This window comes from Mytilus galloprovincialis, chromosome 11, assembly GCF_965363235.1.
Source record: "Mytilus galloprovincialis chromosome 11, xbMytGall1.hap1.1, whole genome shotgun sequence".
NCBI lineage: Eukaryota > Metazoa > Mollusca > Bivalvia > Mytilida > Mytilidae > Mytilus > Mytilus galloprovincialis.
The window spans coordinates 69,376,721-69,398,822 of NC_134848.1; the positions used below are offsets into that span (position 1 = coordinate 69,376,721).

The following is a 22,102-nucleotide window of genomic DNA, read 5'->3' on the forward strand; positions in this document are numbered from 1 at the left end:
TGTATGCGTTTTGTGAAGACATGTTTAGTTTCCGGACAATAACTTTTGTTTAAGGGAATGGATCTCTATAAATTTTAACCAGAAGGTTCAATACCAATAAAGGAAGGTTGGGATTGATTTTGGGGGCTATGTTCCCAATAGTTTTGAAATAAGGGCCCAAAATAAGAGGTCTTGTAGTTTTCAAACAATAACTTGTGTTTAAGTGTACCACAAGTTTCCATACCATGATGGGATGGTTAGTATTGAATTTTTAGCAGTTATTGCTCAAGATGGTTTTGAATTAGGGGCAAAAGGTCCAGAAAAGGGAATAACTAGGTTTTTCTGGTCAATTAAGACAATTTAAAAGCAGTGTAACTGTAAGGGAGGAAATTCAAAATTTAACATACAATGTTGGGTATGTTGATTCTATGTTCAGACAAAACTAATTAAAAACAACAAGTTTAATAATTTCTTGCATCCGCAGATCAGATCTGCATCCCTTACACTTCTTGTAAATTATGTATACAGAAATGTCAGGTTTCGAACTAATTGAAAAAAAAGGGTGGTGGTACGTGTATATAGTAGTTTTCATTTTTTTCTTCAAATTTCTCAAATTTCAAATTTTTGAAAAATTGCGCTGAGCACCTGGTTCATCTTGAATTGATTCTGTTTAAGTGTTTGGATTTCAGCATTTTGTTACACAATTATTTCTAAAAAAACAACCCATGGACTTACTGCATAAAGTGTAAATTCCTTTGCATCAAATTTATTTCAAAAGTCAGTCTTTTCACATGTTTCATAAATTTTAAAATAAAAAGTATGTCAATCTTTAAATACTCTAAATACCTTACCTCACAGATATACAGTAAGTTAATGAATCTTGGTATGTAGTTGTATTTGTATTAGCACATCTGGTTTCCATTGAGAACAAATTGCCCACTCAGTGACTGGAATTATAGAATAGAGAATGCATTCTGACCAAATGGCAAATAACAGCCCAAGGCCCCCAATTTGTCTTATATGAAGGAAGGAAATCCCACACACTTAGACAAGCTTCAGCTTGCCCAACACCACATTAAACTCAGAAGCATCCAAATAAACCAAAACCTTTAAAACATATAAGACTAAGAAGGAGTTCCCTGACTTGTAACATGAGAGCAGAAATACAGCAGGGTTAAACATATTTGTTTAGATCTGAACCCTCCACTATACTTTGCATAGTTTACATGTTCAAGGACATAAAATCAGTTACTTTTGAAGTTCTACAATACAATACTTAAAGGTCATGTCTACATTAGAATGTCTTAGTGTACTTTCTAGGTTAATCATACAACTCCATGTAAAAGTATAATCATTGGCCATTGAAGATCATTGAAGAATATATTATCAATCAAACTAATCAGAGTTTTATGCCCGATGGGCATTATGTTTTTCAGTCTGTGGTCCGTTAGTTCATTTGTCAGTCCGCTGGTATGTCTGTCACGCTTCAGGTGTAAATCTTTGGTCAAGGTATTTTTTATAAAGTACAAGTCCAATCAACTTGAAACTTAGTACACATGTTCCCTATGATATACCCTTATTAATTTTAATGCCAAATTTGAGTTTATATCCCAATTTTACGGTCCACTGAACATAGAAAATGATAGTGCAAGTGGGGCACCTATGTTCTTGTTAATAACGTTTATTTTAGACTAAGTAACATGAAAGAGCCTTGCTTTATTAATAATTTATTCATTTTCAGTAAGAAAAAAAGGGAAAGATCAAACATATCTTTTTTCTAAAGATAAAGAAAAAATGTGATGTATGATCAAGAGTTTTGTTGATTTCTTTACTACTAGTATTAAATAAAAGATATGTTGATTGGCTCTGTGAAGGCCCCTTAAAGGAGTTTATCTGTTACTGATGAAAATAATGTATAGTTTGTAAGTACCAGGTGAGCTATACAGATGGCTTGGAGCCTCTATTTATCTATAAAGAATTATTATAATGTATAATTATATTTTTCAGAAGACCATCAGATACACCTAAGCTGTATATAAATAGAAGAGCTGCAATGGAACATCGGTGTGAACCAGGGAATGATCCAGATTTTAAAAATTCTATTTTCTCACAGATTTATGAAGGATTAAAACCAAGAGATAGAAATAGTAAATGTTTAGACTATAGGTATGGACATGATTCACAATGGTTATGGCTTTATTAAATAATATGTAATGTCATGTAAATGTATTAAGGAATAATGGTAAAGTAGGAGATTTAAATAGCTATAAATTATTACCAGGTTTAACCCACTATTTTCTTCTCAAAATGCTTCATCAAAATCAGGAATATGACAACTGTTGTTCATTTGTTCTTTAAATTTTCATTTTGATTTTCTATCTAAAGCTAAATATGACAGAATAAAAGATGTAGGCTGAATAGCCTCCAATTTAATGATCTGCATTCCGAATATTCTATTTCAAAATTCAAATAGTCTCTAATAACAAATTTTATGTAAATGGAAAAAGTAGTTTTATGTTTTTATGTCCCATTTATGGGCATTATGTTTTCTGGTCTGTGTGTTCGTTCGTTTGTCCGTTAGTCCCTCTGTTCATTCTTTCGTCTGTCCCCTTCAGGTTAAAGTTTTTGGCTGAGGTAGTTTTTGATGAAGTTGAAGTTGAAACTTAGTTTACATGTTCCCTATGATATGATCTTTCAAATTTTAAAGCCAAATTAGTGTTTTTACCCCATTTTTAAGGTCCCCTTAACATAAAAAATGATAGTGCGAATGGGGCATCCGTGTACTATGGACATATTCTGGTTTATGTTTTAATGCAAAACTCCAGTATTACATATTTTTTTTATAAAATCAATATATTGCAGTCATGTTTACTCTAAAAATTTCTATTTGCAGATGGTCATCACGCTTTGACCAATGGTGGGAGTGTAAGTTTATGTCAGAAGGTGTAATTGATCAGGGAGGAGGTTTCAGGGATAGTTTATCTGATCTTTCTGAGGAACTCTGTCCTGTAACCAGTGATGCAGCTTTACCTCTACCATTCTTCATCAGATCTCCTAACCAGGTACTAATCAATATAAAAAGGGGGGGGGGGTGGGTAACAAGGGAGGGGGATTCAGGGATAGTTTATCTGATCTTTCTGGGGAACTCTGTCCAGTAACCAGTGATGCAGCTTTACCTCTACCATTCTTCATCAGATCTCCTAACCAGGTATTAATCAATATAAAAAAAGGGGGGGGGGTAACAAGGAAGGGGGATTCAGAGATAGTTTGTCAGTACTTTCTGAAGAACTCTATCCAGTAACCAGTGATGCAGCTTTACCTCTACCATTCTTCATCAGGTCTCTTAACAAGGTATTAATAAATATAAAAGGGGATTAACAAGGGACGGGGTTTCAGGGATAGTTTATCTGATTTTTCTGAGGACCTCTGTCAAGTAACCAGTGATGCAGCTCTCCCTCTATCATTCTTCATCAGATCTCCTAACCAGGTATTAATGAAAATAAAAGGATGTTAACAAGGGAGGGGGATTCATGGATAGTTTATCTGATTTTTCTGAGGACCTCTGTCAAGTAACCAGTGATGCAGCTCTCCCTCTATCATTCTTCATCAGATCTCCTAACCAGGTATTAATGAAAATAAAAGGATGTTAACAAGGGAGGGGGATTCATGGATAGTTTATCTGATTTTTCTGAGGACCTCTGTCAAGTAACCAGTGATGCAGCTCTCCCTCTATCATTCTTCATCAGATCTCCTAACCAGGTATTAATGAAAATAAAAGGATGTTAACAAGGGAGGGGGATTCATGGATAGTTTATCTGATTTTTCTGAGGACCTCTGTCAAGTAACCAGTGATGCAGCTCTCCCTCTATCATTCTTCATCAGATCTCCTAACCAGGTATTAATGAAAATAAAAGGATGTTAACAAGGGAGGGGGATTCATGGATAGTTTATCTGATTTTTTCTGAGGACCTCTGTCAAGTAACCAGTGATGCAGCTCTCCCTCTATCATTCTTCATCAGATCTCCTAACCAGGTATTAATGAAAATAAAAGGATGTTAACAAGGGAGGGGGATTCATGGATAGTTTATCTGATTTTTCTGAGGACCTCTGTCAAGTAACCAGTGATGCAGCTCTCCCTCTATCATTCTTCATCAGATCTCCTAACCAGGTATTAATGAAAATAAAAGGATGTTAACAAGGGAGGGGGATTCAGGGATAGTTTATCTGATCTTTCTGAGGAACTCTGTCCAGTTACCAGTGATGCAGCTTTACCTCTACCATTCTTTATCAGATCTCTTAACCAGGTATTTTAAATATAAAAAGGGGGAGGTAATCCAAGGAAGGAGAATCTTTCTGAGGAACTCTGTCCTATAACAATGATTCAGCGTTACCTCTAGATAGCATTCTTCACCAGGTCTCCTAACCAGGTTTTAATAAATATAATTTAAATGTTATTCTTTGTTGTATATGGTATTAATGATTATGTTCATAATTGAGCTTTCTTTAATAAAATATTTCAGAATACTAGGTTGGAAATACCAACTAAAAAAATGAAAATCTAAAGACAAACTGACATCAACTGTTCTCTTAACACTTAATCACAGATTATTCTTTATAACAAATGAAGTATTTTCATATGTTTAATTTGTCTGATTTTTCACCTAGCTATACCTCAACATGGAAGTATTTGTGGATATCCATTTTGCTTTGCATTGAAATTAGAATAGGAAACAGTGTTAGACATTTATATTATACTTTTATTGATTTGGTCATACTTTCTCTCTTAAATAAATTCACATTTTCTAAGTTTGTCATAAGTTTTTTGGAATTTTGAGTCCTTAATGCTCTTCAAGTTTGTACTTGTTTGGCCTTTTAACTATTTTGATCTGAGTGTCACTGATGAGTCTTATGTAGACGACATGTATTAAATTATAACCCTGGTACCTTTGATAAGTATTGGGCTTTTTAAAGCATGATATTAAATTGTATTTTATTTGATGTCTACAAGAACAATTCATCTATTTAGTGGTATTGTTGAATGTTTAAGTGATATTTCATTCCAAATAAAATATTGAGAAATTTAAAATAAACAAAAAAAAAAATCTTTTTATGGACTTTTATAAGATGATGTGAGTATTATGATATAGATTTTCTATGTTTTTATGTTTTTAGGTTGGAGATGATTCTAACATTCATAGGGATGTTTACATATTAAATCATCAATGTCGAGATTTTACTAAATATGAGTGGATAGGACAACTTATGGGAGCTTGTCTTCGTGGCAAGGAAAATCTGGTAGGTAAAAAAAGCTTGTATTCTTGGCAAGAAATTCTAGTAAGTTATTGACATTTGTCTTTGTGGCAAGTGATATATGGTGGGTTATTGGAGCTATTCTTTTTTCAAGAAAAATATCTTCGGTTATTGGAGCTTTTCTTTGTTGCAATGACAATCTGGTAGTTATTGAAGATAGTAGTCATCATGTCAATAAAATTCTTGTAGGTCAAGGGAACTTATCTTTGTGGCAAGGACAACCTCAGAGGTTCTGAGAGCTTGTCTTTGTGGAAGGGGAAATCTGGTAAGTTATAATGAGTCATTTTTAAGGATCCACTTAACATGCTTAAACATTTTTCAAAGATTGTTTACCTAAATAAGTTACAGCATCACTTTTTAAGCCTGCTTAGCCAAACCTATTACAAAGACTAAAAGTTATGCCAAACAAGCATGCCAAATAAGCCCCATTTTTTTTTATATTCTAAACACAATGCAGTATTTTAAGTGTGAATTGAAAGCAGTCTCAACCCCTCAGTACCTCAGTACTTACAGACACTGATAAACAGGAGGTTTGGCCAACCATCAAACATAATTCAACCTACCATATTTTCTTAAAATGTCCCATACCAAGTCAGGAATTTGGCAGTTGTTATCATCAAATAGTCCTTTACTATGTATGTTGGCATTTGTTTTTGTTGCACTTCAATGTTTCTGTTGTTCTGTTATTTTCCTCCTACAGTTGATGTGTCACCCTCAGTTTTAGTTTGTAACCTCCTCCTATAGTTGATGTGTCACCCTCAGTTTTAGTTTGTAACCTTGACCTTGTTTTCTTTCAACTTATTAATGACTTTTGAACAGCGGTATAATGCTGTTGCCTTTATTTATAATGTTCAAATATGATCCTGTTGATCTGGTCACCACCTATTCTGAAAAAAAATTGATATGCTGTTAGATTTTGTTGTTTTCAGTAGAAAAAACAGGCCTTATTTCTATTTGTGTATATTTTAGGTGCTATCTTTTCCCCCATTGATCTGGAAGATGATATGTGGAGAGAGGGTGACCTGGACAAGAGACTATCATACTGTTGATGCTGCTGAGGTATGGGTCATCTTGATGTAAGATTATATATGGCAGTATTTGTGTGTAGAGCCTGAAAATCTTATCAGATCATATAGATGATCTTTAAATAAATTTATTTATCAGAGCTGATGTTAAACCATCTAAATCTAGAACTTTATAGCACTTGTATAACTCATTTACTGTTCTTATCAGGAAATTATCTTTTTCTGAATTAAACGTTTTAGATTATAAAATATATACCAAAAATTGTTGGCTATTGGGAGGAAACAAATTGATATATTTGCCTGGTAGCTTAATTATACTCATTCCTATTGAGAACATTTAAGGTATATAAAATTAATGAAATTCAGAACTTACAATTATTTAATTATTTATATTGTAAGAATTTTGTTTATAGGTAAAGTAAATAGATCAGCTAGAAACAATGGATAAAGAGACGTTCTCAGGAGCAGGTAGAATCTGGAGTACAACAATGACTGATGGTACACCTGTAGAACTGAAGGTAGACGGTGAGGGAAACCCCCTTCCTTTAGACTATGATGACAGACAGGAATATTGTTATAAAGTCAGACAAATCAGAATGTCAGAGTTTGATCAGCAGGTACTTACAAATTTTATCAAGACCAGAGCATTACATAATTATGTATTATATGATTTTTAGTGAAGAAATAAATAAGTTTGGTAAGCAGTACAATGATAGTAATAACAATGCTTCTGTAACAAATAAGATGAAATGATTGCAGATTGATAACTCTTTATTTGGTCAACAAATGGCCTTCATCAGTGTCAATCTTTTTCAGAAATGAAATAAAACAATTTGAAAATCCTTTGTGTGTTCTAGTACTTATATCATGAGACAGCAAGGATCAAGAGGTCATTCTGACAAACTGTTTAAAGTCGATTCTTTTTCTGCAATGTTCATATAATTTTTTTTTTAAAGGCAATGCTTTAAGGCCTGACTTTCAAGTCATGAGGTTCATCTTTTCATACGCAATCTATGCAGGGGGTCATTTGGCCAGAAATAGATCCGGAAATGTTCGAATTTCTCCTCTTCTTTTTATGGTATGATATGGTTTTTGTTTCTTTCATTTACATTGGGGACTAAAGAAACGATCAGTGTGTATTGTTCGTTTTATAGAACTTGTTATTAATGTGTATTTTGCATTATAAGCAGTCAACCCGACTACAAACTATCATTATTTGTATTCCGTGTGGAAAGAGGTCGGGTCAATTTCGAGTGTTATCTGACATCTAAAGATTTTTTAATTAGTTCAGACGTTGATATAACAATGAAAAGTCGACTGAACATGATTAATATTGCATCTTCTATAATTCAAAGCGGAATTCGGTTTATAAACGAGAAACCGTAAAGCGTTTTCAATTTCGGTATTAGTTATGTATGTTGTCTACGTATTATCCTGGTTCCAGGTACTACGTTCCGGGTATTAGCTATTTGATATATCTGATGTGTAACATTACGATCAGGTACCAGCCAATCTACGTGTGTATGTGTACATGATTTCCCGCCAAAATGACCGACTTACAGCTATGGAAAAATAGTCCATAAACGTTCCGTATAATGATATGCAAATTCATAATTAATCGTAACTTTTTTTATCTTTATATAATAAATATAACAAAATGGATTCCACAAAATTGAAAATAGCATTATTTTACGAGGATTTCTAATATTTTGTTCACTTCCGGGCGCAGTAATACGTATGTTTTGAAGAAGCTCGAAGAAATTGACAAGGTGAATTGAGAAGGAAACGGATAGATATACGTCCTTGCTATCAGGTAAAACAATTTAAATGTACAGAAAAAACACATTTACTTCACACAAATAGTACAGGCTTAAGCATTTTATTGTCTTATACACGACTGTAGTCTAGTGTTTAAACGACGCCGGTGACCTACAAGGTACGGGTCATACTGGGTCAAGTCTAAATATGTAAACATATCCACATGCTATTAGGTAGAAAGCATCGTAATGCAATATCTACAATTTTTTCCTCCTTTATTCATCGTTTAACCAGATATATTCTCTTTCAAATACACTTAAACACGGGTTGTATGTACGTATCTTTTCTAGTGTTTTCTTGTCCTTATTAAAGTTCATTTGTTGATGTTTAAATATTTTTAAACGACTGAACACAGGAGTGAATGAATGCAACAATTATATATACTGAAGACTTGGGCTGTACAATGATAGTGTACGTATATCATACTGATAATTATTCTAGCAGTAATTATGTTAATTTAGGATGTAATGACAGGAATTCATGAGCTATGCCTCAGGCTTTCTGAAAAAAATATCAATGACAATGTAAACAGGAATAAAACATTGACACGAATGATGCTCTCTTCTATGTTATAGTTATCTAGGTATGTGTGTTGCACAAGTTTCAAAAAAACTTAAGTTATAAAACTTTTTTTCAGGGCACAAACCCACTTTAAAGAGACTTGTCTACTGCCATACCCATCCATTTTCATGCACCATTTGCAAGCAAGAGACTGAATGGTTTGCAAAATTAAAAATCAGGACGGTGTCCAATTAAACCAAAAGAACTAAACTGGATGAATATTGTAGGAGAAATCTAGAGGAAAGTTTTGATTTGTGAAATTGGTTTTCCTGAAAAGTCATTCATCCTAGCCTGCAGAAAGGAACTATAACTGTCCACCACCAACTGACGAGCTAATGTTGAGCTTCACATATGGAATTACTCAAATACCATCAATGTCTATGTTTTCAGCACAGATTTCACAAGTTATTACACAGCTGTGCTTTTTTTTAATACCTTTTAAAGAGTTGTATACTAAATTTTATTTTTTTATCAATAAATATATCTTGTGTCATTTAAGAACTTGTATTTTGCCAAAAGATGCATACTAGTGAATGAAAGTGGTGCAGTTCATTTTGCTTTGGTATATAGAATTGAATTACAATTGTTCATGTTATTGGAATGCATATAAAAATAAGGAGATGTGGTACAATGTATATACATGATATTTAGTGAGTTTATCAAGCAAAAGTGAATAAGAAATAGGTATAAGCAGTTACAGGTACTACTGTACAATCTCAAACAATGAGAAAAACTCATACCGTAAAGAGAATTTCATATTTACAAGTAAGTTTTGTTTTTGCGTTGAATAATTTTCTTCTATTGTTTTAATTGCAAATATGGGAAGTGGTTAAAATGCTAATGAGACAGCTGTTATGGCCACAGAGCCTTAATTAAAAACTTCTTTTTTATTCATACCGGTAGATTTTGCCTGGAGTTAGAAACATATCTGCCAACTTTTCAAAATGCACATGGGGGTTTTACGTGAAAGATGGTTCATATAGTCATACAAAACCTTCAAGGGGGCCTTCAAATGGAAGCAGGACAAGTCGCCCCACTGGCTAATCGCCCACTTTTAAAAAAACCGCCACAAACTGATTTATCAAATCGCCCCACATGTGAAATTGGTTAAATCATGTTAAATATTACTCCTGCCAACCCGCCCTACTTATAAAAAACCGGTAATATTTAGATTAATATATATATATATAATTAAAAATAAAAACTCGCACCACTTTAATGAAAACTAATCTACACAGAATACAAACAAACCGAAAATTTATTTAATTACTATTATTGATATACTGAAATTATAATTCTAAAAAAAAATGTATTGTTGAAGAATAACTAAGTTTTGAAGCTTAGTTATTTGCATAATAATTGAAAAGAAACCTGTTAATTGTATCATAATGCAATATAAGGAATTTAACTTATATTCAACGGGATAACATCTTTTTCCATAAGTGGGGAGAGTTGGCATTACTAAATTCATCCTGGTTAATAATATATTTATCTAGATTTCACCGATTTCCATTAGGTGGGACCAGTTAGCAGGAGTAATATTAACGGAATTTAACTTATATACAACGGGATAACATCTTTTTACATGAGTGGGGCGAGTTGGCATTAGTAAATTCTTCCTGGTTAATAATATATTTATCTAGATATTATCGTTTTCTATTAGGTGGGGCAAGTTGGCAGGAGTAATATTAAGGGATATAACACATTTCACAAGTGGGGCGATTTGGTTATCTAGGTTGGGGCAGTTTTTTTTAAAGTGGGGCGAGTTAGTGAAAAAGTGGGGTGATTTGTCATGGATTCCCTTCAGATATATTCTAATGTGGTTTTTGGCTTCTTCGTGCATAAACAAGCTCATTGCCATTGTTGAATTAATTGTTTTCTTTAAAATAGTCGACAAAATTGCTCTTACAAAATTTCCATTTGGGAGCCTCGAGCTCGATGGTGGAAATACTCTGCAAATACTGACAGTTGGCAGGTATGGTCATCAAAAAAGTTGATGTGTTACTATGTACATTTACCATTATGTTACTTGATGTTCTTGCTATACATACAGTACAGAGACTAGTCAATCTTTGTGAACTATTTTTTATGGGAGTCATAGAATATGCGTATACAATCAATAATTAAAAATAGTCTATTTATATTGAAAAGGAAAAGTTCTTATATGTCTAAAGAAGAGGGACGAAAGACACCAAAGGGACAGTCAAACTCATAAATTTAAAGCAAACTGACAAGGTCATGGCTAAAAATGCATTTCATGGCGAGGCACAGAAAATATACTGTAAACAGTAGACTATAGATATAGGTGAACTAGGTACAAAAGAACTCTAAATCTTAAATTCTACAAACCACCTCTGTTCTATGGAAGATAATGATATAACTGGACTAGAAATACACACAACCTGTAATTAACTGCCTTTAAAGCGCTTTCGCGCTTTGATTAGTTTAATGTTTTGGCCAAAAAAATAGCAGTTGTACAGTCTTTTGTTCTAAACACCTTCTCACATATTTAGCTGATTTTGAAGTAAATATATTGCATATTACAGGTTTTATGTTACTTTCCTTAAATACTTGCACCATCAAGTAAAGCTCAGTAGCTAAAATTGAACTTGTATAATAAATGTGTAACTATATTGTAGATTTCTGCCTTCAGAAAAGGTTTGCTGAAGACAGTACCCCAAGCTGTATTTGACCTACTTACATGGCAAGAACTGGAACACAGCATTAGTGGCAACCCAGATATTACAATAGAGGCTTTAAAACGTTCTGGTAGGTGTATGTTATTAATCAAATTTATAAATGTTACCCATTAGAAAGAAATAATTTTTATGTTCCTATTAAAAATGACTTGTTTAAGGTGGTACCCAACACTTTCACTAATATTAATTTGGCTCGTTTAATTTTCATAAAATTTTGACAAAGTATTTACGTTGACCCTTTAACAAAAAAAACCAAAAAAAAAACATTTTGAACCAACTGTCAGTAAAAATACACTGGTTATATAGCAATTTGACAAACACCAATTTTGATCATTGAGAAGCTTTATATTCCCTTTACAATACAGCGTATTATTAAAATGTTCAGCTGATTTTACAGAGTTATCTCCCTGTAGTGTTAGGTACCACCTTAAGACCCATTCATATTTGAATTGATTTAAACTAGATTGGTTCACTTAAGATGGATTAAAGGTCTAATGTGTACAATTTGAATCGGACTTTAATCTGTCTCAACTAAAACAACATAAGAGGTAGTTTAAGTTAAATTGATCTAAAGTGAACAGATCTATTTTAAATGTGTACACATAGATTGGTTTAAGCTAGTTAGATTGAAAGGAAAATAATATAGAGGCAAAACTAACATAACACCCCTGTATATATATCAGTGATACTTTGTTTAGTCCATATTTCTCTGTTAACGAACCTTTGCGTACTAGAAAGTAAAAAACAAAAAGGAAAAAATGGTGTCTTCTGTTCTTCTGTTGTTTTTACTTTTCAGAAACTGCAGTATTTTTTATGCCCCACCTACAATAGTAGATGGGGCATTATGTTTTCTGGTCTGTGCCTCAGTTCGTCCGTTCGTTCGTTCGTCCGTTCGTTCGTCCCGCTTCAGGTTAAAGTTTTTGGTCAAGGTAGTTTTTGATGAAGCTGAAGTCCAATCAACTTGAAACTTAGTACACTGGTTGCTTATGACATGATCTTTCTAATTTTAAAGCCAAATTAGACTTTTGACACCAACTTCACGGTCCACTGAACATAGAAATGAAAGTGCGAGTTTCAGGTTAAAGTTTTTGGTCAATGTAGTTTTTGATGAAGCTGAAGTCCGATCAACTTGAAACTTCGTACACTTGTTGCTTATAATATGATCTTTCTAATCTTTATGCCAAATTAGACTTTTGACCCCAATTTCATGGTCTACTGAACATAGAAAATGAAAGTGAGAGTTTCGGGTTAAAGTTTTTGGTCAAGGTAGTTTTTGATGAAGTTGAAGACCAAACAACTTGAAACTTAGTACACATGTTCCATATGGTATGATCTTTCTATATTTATTGCAAATTTAGATTTTTTATCCAATTTCACGGTCCATTGGACATGGAAATTGATAGTGCGAGTGGGGCATCCGTGTATTTAGGACACATTCTTGTTATGTTGTACATTGTAACTTCCTTGTTGCATTTTTTGTTTGTTCCAAAATTAATGACAGTGCAAAAACACCAGTAGAAAAATTTGAACTTCAAGAGAAGCAATCACTTCATCCATTTTTTTTCCAGTGTGTGTATCAGTGTATTAACTCATATAGAATTTGATAAATTATTTTCTATTTATACACAATGTTTACAGTTTTACAGGTTATTTGGTCAGAATGATTGCATTTTTTCTTGAAGTGTGGACCCAGTGGTTCAGCTTAGACCGATATATATAAAAAAGAAGATGTGGTATAATGGCCAATGAGATAACTCTTCACAAGAGACCAAAATGACACAGAAATTTACAAATACTGGTTCAGAGGGCCTTCTACAATGAGCAAACCCCATACCGCAAAGTCAGCTAAAAGGAGGCCTCGAAATGATAAATGTAAAGCAATTCAAACAAGAAAACTAACTAGCTAATTTATTAACAAAAAAATGAACAAAAAACAAATATGTAACACATCAACAAACATCAACCACTGAATTACAGCCTCCAGATTTGACGGGCACAAATATCAGAATGTGGTGGGTTACCACTGAATTACAGGCTCCAGATTTGACGGGCACAAATATCAGAATGTGGTGGGTTACCACTGAATTAAAGGCTCCTGATTTGACAGGCACAAATATCAGAATGTGGTGGGTTACCACTGAATTACAGGCTCCAGATTTGACAGGCACAAATATCAGAATGTGGTGGGTTACCACTGAATTACAGGCTCCTGGTTTGACAGGCACAAATATCAGAATGTGGTGGGTTACCACTGAATTACAGGCTCCTGATTTGACAGGCACAAATATCAGAATGTGGTGGGTTACCACTGAATTACAGGCTCCTGATTTGACAGGCACAAATATCAGAATGTGGTGGGTTACACCTCCAGATTTGACAGGCACAAATTTTAATACATTATGCTAGTAAAGAAATTTTTTCACAATGTACTGAAAAGATTACATTATGTTACAATGTACTGAAAAGATTACATTATGTTACAATGTACTGAAAAGATTACATTATGTTACTCTGACTGAAAAGATTACATTATGTTACACTGACTGAAAAGATAACATTATATTACATTGTATTGAAAATAGTATTATTATATAAAAAAAAACATTTTATGAATTGCTAATAGTCTAGTCAATCTAAGATTTAATCTCAAACTAATTGCAACAGAAAATGTTTTAGTTCTAATCTATAGCATTATGCCCTTTATATACACAGAAAAAAGTCCCATAAAATCTAACTTGAGGAAAACTGAAAATCAACATTTTTAATTTCCTATGGAAATTAACATTGGACGGGGAGACAACTCTTGCAAAAATGAGTCTTTTTTGGTCAGTTTGTGATTGTTTTTCTTGAAATTTATGTAAAGTATGATACTTTGATGGGGTTATAAGTTTGTATTTGACTAAATTATATAATCTTCTGCTCATGAAATGTACAAAACCGAAGTGTTATGGGTAGATTTATTTTTTTTGTGCATTTTTCATTAAAGAAATTGCAAATTTGAAGCTTTGTGAAAGTGCATTTTTCATTAAAGAAATTGCAAATTTGAAGCTTTGTGAAAATTTAGAAAAAATAATGTCAAAATTTGGTATTGTTTATATCTGTATATTATATTTTTTCAGCAACTTACTTATCTAAAGAAACTTTAAACCACAAAAAGAAGAATACATGCTTAATTATTTTGATTAAATTTGAGATTCTTTACCTTGACATGTTGAAAAATTCTATAAATGGTCAAATAATGAATTACGAAATCTAGATTATAGCTTGATAAAATATATGAAAACATCTTCAGAGTTGTTTGTTATACTCTAAAGACCGCTAAAAAATCAAGAATGAATACATTCTGTTGAATAGAAGCCGTAAAGTAATAATTTTGTATTAATTTTTATTGATATTTCTGCCTTTTTTGCAAGAGTTATCTCCCTTTTCAATGCAAATCTCCATAGGAATTTTAAATTGTGATTTTTTTAGTCTTCCTCAAGTTAGATTTTATGGGACTTTTTTCTGTGTATATTTGGGGTATAATGCTAAAGATTAAAACTTAAAAATCTTTTGTTGCAATTACTTTCGGGTTAGGGTCAAATTTATGCTAGATTGACTGGACTATAATGAATTGTAATGTATGTGGTGTATATGCTGGTATTTTTTTTCTTATTTTTGTTCATGCTTTTCTAAGATCTCAATATTTGCTATTGTTATGATTACATACAGCCATACAATAGAATATATTGGTTATATATTTTTTTAAACATTTTGTGTTATTAATATACATGTAGATAAATAATCAAGCATTTGTATTATATTGATTTGACTTTTCGTAATAGTAATTTATCTTTACAGTACATTATGACGACATTGAGGAGGATTGTTCTACTGTTAAATACATGTGGCAAGCATTGGAAAAGTTCTCTACAGAAGACAGGAGTAGATTTCTCCGATTTGTGACTGGTCGTAAACGATTACCAGCTTCAATTTATGTTTCTTCTGGTAAAACGTAAGTTTACATAGGATCATATTTATTATATGCTAGAGGTGCTCTCTTCATTCATGTCACTGAGGACAGATTCCACATTTTATACTTTTGGAACAACCTTTAACCTCTTTTGTGAATTGTCTAACCAATCAGAAAACCTTGTACTTTTTCATCCTTTGTACCATTATTACCCGAAAATGTATTTTAATTAGAATGTTGAATATAATGGTACTTCCTGATTTTACAAAATCCAAACTGAGAAAAAAGTACATTTTAAATAACTCAAAATTTAGTCTTGGCTTTAATATTTTTTCTCTAATTTTCAGAATTAAATGTTAAATGATAAAATATAAATCTGTGTACTTTAAAAAAGTATTGAGGTTTTAGTTTAGAATATTTTCCATTGATTGGTAATTTAGCTCAATAAAGACAGGAAATTCTTAAAAATGAAAAAATTGACAAATATTGTAACAATTTATAAATATTTTGATATAAGCGTCACTGATGAGTCTTATGTAGTCGAAACGCGCGTCTGGCGTACTAAATTATAATCCTGGTACCTTTGATAACTATTTAATTCACAGATGAAAATAAATAATGTAGAACACAAGTCCTGTCTACAAATGAAATGGACATTGAAACTGTATATCTTCTTGCTGACATAAAATACTTTTGGGGAATGTTTGTGCTTCTTCTTATTTTGTCGTTTTGATATGTTATTTCAGAAGAAAAAAAACTGGACACAGATTTTAATGTGTAATTACAAGTGAAGTTTGTATAAAAATAAAGACTAAAATTTTACATTGCTTGTGAATAAATTTATTTTATAATTATGTTGCATCTATGTTTGTTAAACTTGTTAAAAAAGGATTTGATAACAAAACTGCACTCAACATGTATCAAAACCTGTATTAAGATAAAATAGTGTCTGTGAATGTTTATTGTGTAATTAGGTGATAACTGTATTGTAATTTAAGCTTGGCCTGCGTAAAACGTAGATTTGACTGTCGGGAATTGAGTTTACCTAGCGACACGTTGCAGAGCTAGGTAAATGGATATTTGTGACAGTAAAATCAAGTTTTATGAAGGCCAATCTTAAAATACAATATAGCTATCTCCATTCTAATGCAGCAGTTTAAAAACAATACCATTTAACAAATATTTTGGTGAAAAATGGCATGATAGGTAAAAAAGACTGTGAAACTGTTGCATTGTCTTTAGCAATTACACAATGTGGCGTCATATGTATACTCAAACATTAAGCTCTAGATAAAATTGAGAATGGAAATGGGGAATGTGCCAAAGAGACAACAACCCGACCATAGAAAAAAAAAAACAGCAGAAGATCACCAACAGGTCTTCAATGTAGCGAGAAATTCCCGCACCCGGAGGCGTCCTTCAACTGGCCCCTAAACAAATATATACTAGTTCAGTGATAATGAACACCATACTAATTTCCAAATTGTACACAAGAAACTAAAATTAAAATAATACAAGACTAACAAAGGCCAGAGGCTCCTGACTTGGGACAGGCGCAAAAATGCGGCGGGGTTAAACATGTTTGTGAGATCTCAACCCTCCACCTATACCTCTAGCCAATGTAGAAAAGTAAACGCATAACAATACGCACATTAAAATTCAGTTCAAGAGAAGTCCGAGTCGAGATGTATTAATACATTTCGTACACTTCAGAATGGTTTCAATGTTGACAAAAATATCCTTTTGAAAATATTTGTAAACGTCCAATGAAAATTATCATTACAAACAAATTGCTTTAGAAAGTATTTTTTTTTCTTTCCACAGAGATGCTATAGATTGTTTACCAGAATCCTCAACTTGTGCTAATATGCTGTACATTCCTAAATATACAAGGTAATATACTCTTTAACTAAACCTATACAATCTACTCCTATAAATTATTATGCTCATTTCAAATACTTATTTTGGGATCTCAGTAGCAAAAACCTAATTTTGGGGGGAGGGGGGTATAGTGGAGGATGCCTGGGGTTTCCTCTTTTCTTGGAAAAATTTGGATAATTAATTACTAGTAAGGAATTACTGAAGGTCCTTATGCAGTTATTGGGTTCACCTTAGGAAAATATCTGGTTCTCCACTGAAGTTGCTTGATTAGTTCATCTGCAGTGAGCCCTAGTCTGTCGACACTAGGGTGTGTATTTAGATCCTGCTCATGACAAGGTGCTGTCGTCCCTCATAAAAATTGACTACAATTTCAAGTTTTCCTGTTAAAGGATGGCAATTCTCCATAAGTACTCCAGTTTCTTTTTATGCTTAGGGGCATTATTTTTTTTCTGTCTGTGGTTCTGAGCGTTTGTTGGTGTGTTCGCCAATCCACCACTGTCAGTCCCGCTAATGGTTAAAGTCAAGGTATTTTTTGAAGAAGTTGAAGTCCAATCAACTTGAAACTTAATAAACATGTTCCCTATGATATGATCTTTCTATTTTTAAATTCCAAAATAGAGTTCACATCTGCTGAACATAGAAAATGATAGTGTGGTTTGGGCGTCCATGTATTATGGACACATTCATGTTAAATTTTTCTGAAAGCAGCATTAAACATCAATCATCAATCAATCATTACATGTAATAATTGGCCTCTATCAAACATGATCACCACCTCTGATACAAATTTCTGTTTTTTTGTCTTTCTCCTTTGAAATACCATACCTGTAGCCAGGGGGGTTTCTGGTCAGAACCCCCCCCCCCCTTGAAAACAAATAAGCACTGTTAAAGTCAACGTTCTGTTCGAAGTTTGACTGTTGAAGTCGATTTTGTGAGTCCATATACCCCCCCCCCCCCCCATGGCAATTCCTGGCTATGGGCCTGGAAATACCTTTGTATTCATGTAGTTTTAATCCTAAATCTTGTTCTGATTCATGTACATATCATTTTTTATTTTTATTTCATAATTGATATGAAATCAACAAAACAGAAGCTTTTGAAACATTATATCCTGTATTCCTGAAGCCAAATTTTTTATCCAAGCACTGATAACTATAGTCGTCGTCACATAAAATTGGCACCATGTTTTTTGTCAAAATTTTCTTAAATATCGACCGCGTTTACTAAAGATCATGTTTTTCAATTAGTGGAAGAAATATCCTGTCCAAATATCCACAACTGTCCTACCTTTTAATGTGTTTGCACTGTATAATCCTGACCTTCACATAATCCAAGATTATTTTGTATGGTGGAATCCGACATTGTTATTACTGGAAGTGTTGCCGTGGAGTTCCACGTGCTCTCCATTTTCTTGTGTCTCTCTGAGCTTTTCGTCATCTTTACGTGAAAAAGTGCGGGAAATTGTATCATCAATGACAATGATATTACCTGAGAGTAACGAATTTATAGAATAAGGGATCCTCATAGAAACCAAGATGGCGGTTTTACAATGTAAATAATCTTGAAAAATGTGAAGGTCAGGATTATACAGTGCAAACACAATAAAAGGTAGGACAGTAGTGGATATTTGAACAAGATTTTTCAGTCGCTAAATGAAAAACATCATCTTGAGTAAATGTGGCTGATATTTAATTTTTTTTGACAAAAAACATGGTGCCAATTTTCCGTGACGGCGACTATAGATAGTCTTGCACCAAACTCTGACATTCATGTTCTGTTTAATCAAGTGTTCATTATTACCATGTCTTGATACAAGCTCTGATAATTACGATGTCTTGATACAAGCTCTGATAATAACGATGTCTTGGTACAAGCTCTGATAATTACCATGTCTTGGTACAAGCTCTGATAATTACCATGTCTTGATACAAGCTCTGATAATCACCATGTCTTGATACAAGCTCTGATAATTACGATATCTTGGTACAAGCTCTGATAATAACAATGTCTTGATACAAGCTCTGATAATTACCATGTCTTGATACAAGCTCTGATAAATACGATGTCTTGATACAAGCTCTGATAATTACGATGTCTTGATACAAGCTCTGATAATTACGATGTCTTGATACAAGCTCTGATAATTACGATGTCTTGGTACAAGCTCTGATAATTACGATGTTTTGATACAAGCTCTGATAATTATGATGTCTTGGTACAAGCTCTGATAATTACCATGTCTTGATACAAGCTATGATAATTACGATGTCTTGGTACAAGCTCTGATAATTACGATGTCTAGGTACAAGCTCTGATAATTACCATGTCTTGATACAAGCTCTGATAATTACGATGTCTTGGTACAAGCTCTGATAATTAGGATGTCTAGGTACAAGCTCTGATAAGCTTGTACTCTTGATTCAAGCTATGTGAATTCACTGACTTGTATTGTCTTGAACCAAAATCTGACAAACATTTAGTCTTGATCTAAGCTCTATGAATCCTATTGTCCAAATTTTTGCTTTATTGTGAATATTTTATGAATATTTAATATTAATTCAGTTCAAAGGTCGCTGAAGAGAAGTTACGATACGCTGTATATAATTGTACAGATATGGATGCCGACACGTTATACTTGAGTGATACAGATCTTGATATATTTTAAGTATGCTGATTTCTTTTCTGCATGTGTGTACTAGTTTTCCCCCCAGACTTTTTTGTTCTGACATTTTTTAGTTAAGACATTATATTTGAATGAATGTCTGAATTTTAACAAAAAGATGATGTATACAACGAAATGTAATTGCTAGAATAATCATAGAGACAGATAAATAAATATTTTAGGATCAATTTGTTGAAGGAGAATTTAGTTTGATATAAAAAAAATCACAATTCTTATTATAAATATTCCACAAAAAAGGTTCTGTGTACTGATTGTCATGCTTATAAACATATATTTTATTTAATGAAATAAGCATGCTTTGTTTGAAAATTAGTTACTGCTTTGCTCCATTTATTTACCTTTATTTAAGGTGAGATGTACGTAAATGAACGCCTCTAGCGGAAAACGGGAAAATAGGCGTTTGTTGCTATGGGAGGTATCTCCCGTACACCATAAAAACTATTTTCAAGATGTCGGAATATATTCCGCTTCGTCGGAATAATGGTCAATTTGCAGGAAGAGTTTTGAATGCATCTCATCAAAAATATAGCTAAAATTAAATAATGTAAAATGAAATATCTTGTAACAGTTAAACAGTGCTTTCCTCCCATGAAAATGAAAGAAACTTGGCATGTCATGATGGTCGAAGAGCGACTGAGTTAGGTTTACATGGTTTACTCATACGCTGACCAAATTAAAGCTTGCATATAACTTATGTTTCTGCAAAACTGTTTAAAGTACAAAGAATGGGTCTCGGAAGTATTTTGTTTATACCTTGGGGTAACTGTCCATACATGAACTTACTATACGCCGGTAATCGGCAAAGATCAGAGACTTAAAAAATCGGGAATGTTGATATGTGACGTAAAAACGAAATGTAGTATATAGATACATGTGATAAGAATATGATAAACACGTACATGCACTACACACGTAAACTCCCACAATAACAAATTAAAGCTTACACTATATATTGTCATTTTATTTATTGAAATTCCAAAGCAAACTTTGTCACGGACTTACATTCAGTCATTTGCATTCAAAGAAATAAATTTTCCCAAAACAACTGTCTACGTGAGTGAAAACGGCTAGGACATATTCAATCCTAGACACAAAAAAAAGAGGTTAATACAAATATTTTTTAATTTGATATTCCTGTTATGACTGTTATATAACCATTTTCTCATATAAATATAAACATATATTTCATTACAGTGCTTTCTTTCACGTCCGCGATATGGTCTATAAATAGAATTTGAAAATGAAAGTACTAGTGCTATTAAAAACAAATAATTCATATTAAGTAAAAATAAATATTGAAAAGCAAAAGAGTTTAATTGCTTTCTGTGTGACATGAAATTTGTAAAATATAAAATTTCAGACAGGTAAGCAAGAGAAAGTGACAATAAACTTGAACGAGAATCGTAATGACTAATGGTGATAGGACCTTCCGCATGAACAAATGGGAAACCCGAAGTAAAACTGTCTTTCAAAATGAACGAAAATTTAAAAGAAATGAATACACGTTGCTTTTCAGTCAATTTGAATTGAATGGAACATTGTGAATTACAAGCTTCCAACATGAAAAAGCGGCAAGGGAAAAAATATAGATCCGCTGATTGCTGTAAACTTGCATATTCGTGGATATTAGATTTCGTGGTTTTGCCAATCTCTGTAAACAAAGTTTTTTAAAAATATATAATTCGTTGATCATTTGAATTCGTGGTTCACCTTTACCCACGAAATCCACGAAAATTGGTATCCAACGAATAATAATGAATCCACAGTAATTAATTATCCAAATTTTTCCAAGAAAAGAAAAAAACAAATACAAAGCCTCCATGGTGGAACATAGAAGTCAGTCAGGCAAAAAAGGATCTAAACTATAGACAAAAGCAGTACAAAAAAAGAAACATCACTCAACATAAGATAGCTCTTGAAAATGCAGAAGATAGATTCGAGCTCCAGAAAGAAAAGGCAATGGAGGAGTGGAACTCTAAGCTCATTGAAAGATTCAACTCTTCAAGAAATTCAAGAGAAATATGGACAACTTATAAAAAGATGACCAAAAAGAAGGACTGCAACACAATACTCCCACTGATTGCTGAAGGTAACGCACCAGCCTTTTCTGAGGAGGAAAAATGTACTATTTTACAAGACACTTTTTTTAAAGGCGGACACCTGAGGACAAATGAATATGACGATGCATTCTATA

The 22,102-nt window shown here is 32.9% G+C and overlaps 1 protein-coding gene across 1 annotated transcript; it reads left to right on the forward strand.

Moving 5' to 3' along the window:
- Positions 1 to 1,972: 1,972 nt before the first annotated feature.
- LOC143050880 (E3 ubiquitin-protein ligase HECTD3-like) lies at positions 1,973 to 19,926 on the forward strand (the record flags this gene model as incomplete). The annotated part of the gene is given in 9 exon segments (XM_076223985.1): positions 1,973 to 2,145; positions 2,873 to 3,041; positions 5,152 to 5,274; positions 6,259 to 6,348; positions 6,728 to 6,931; positions 11,333 to 11,462; positions 15,233 to 15,386; positions 17,169 to 17,237; positions 19,788 to 19,926. Coding segments are annotated over 9 exon segments (1,215 nt in total), but the record flags the coding sequence as incomplete, so codon positions are not given.
- Positions 19,927 to 22,102: the final 2,176 nt, after the last annotated feature.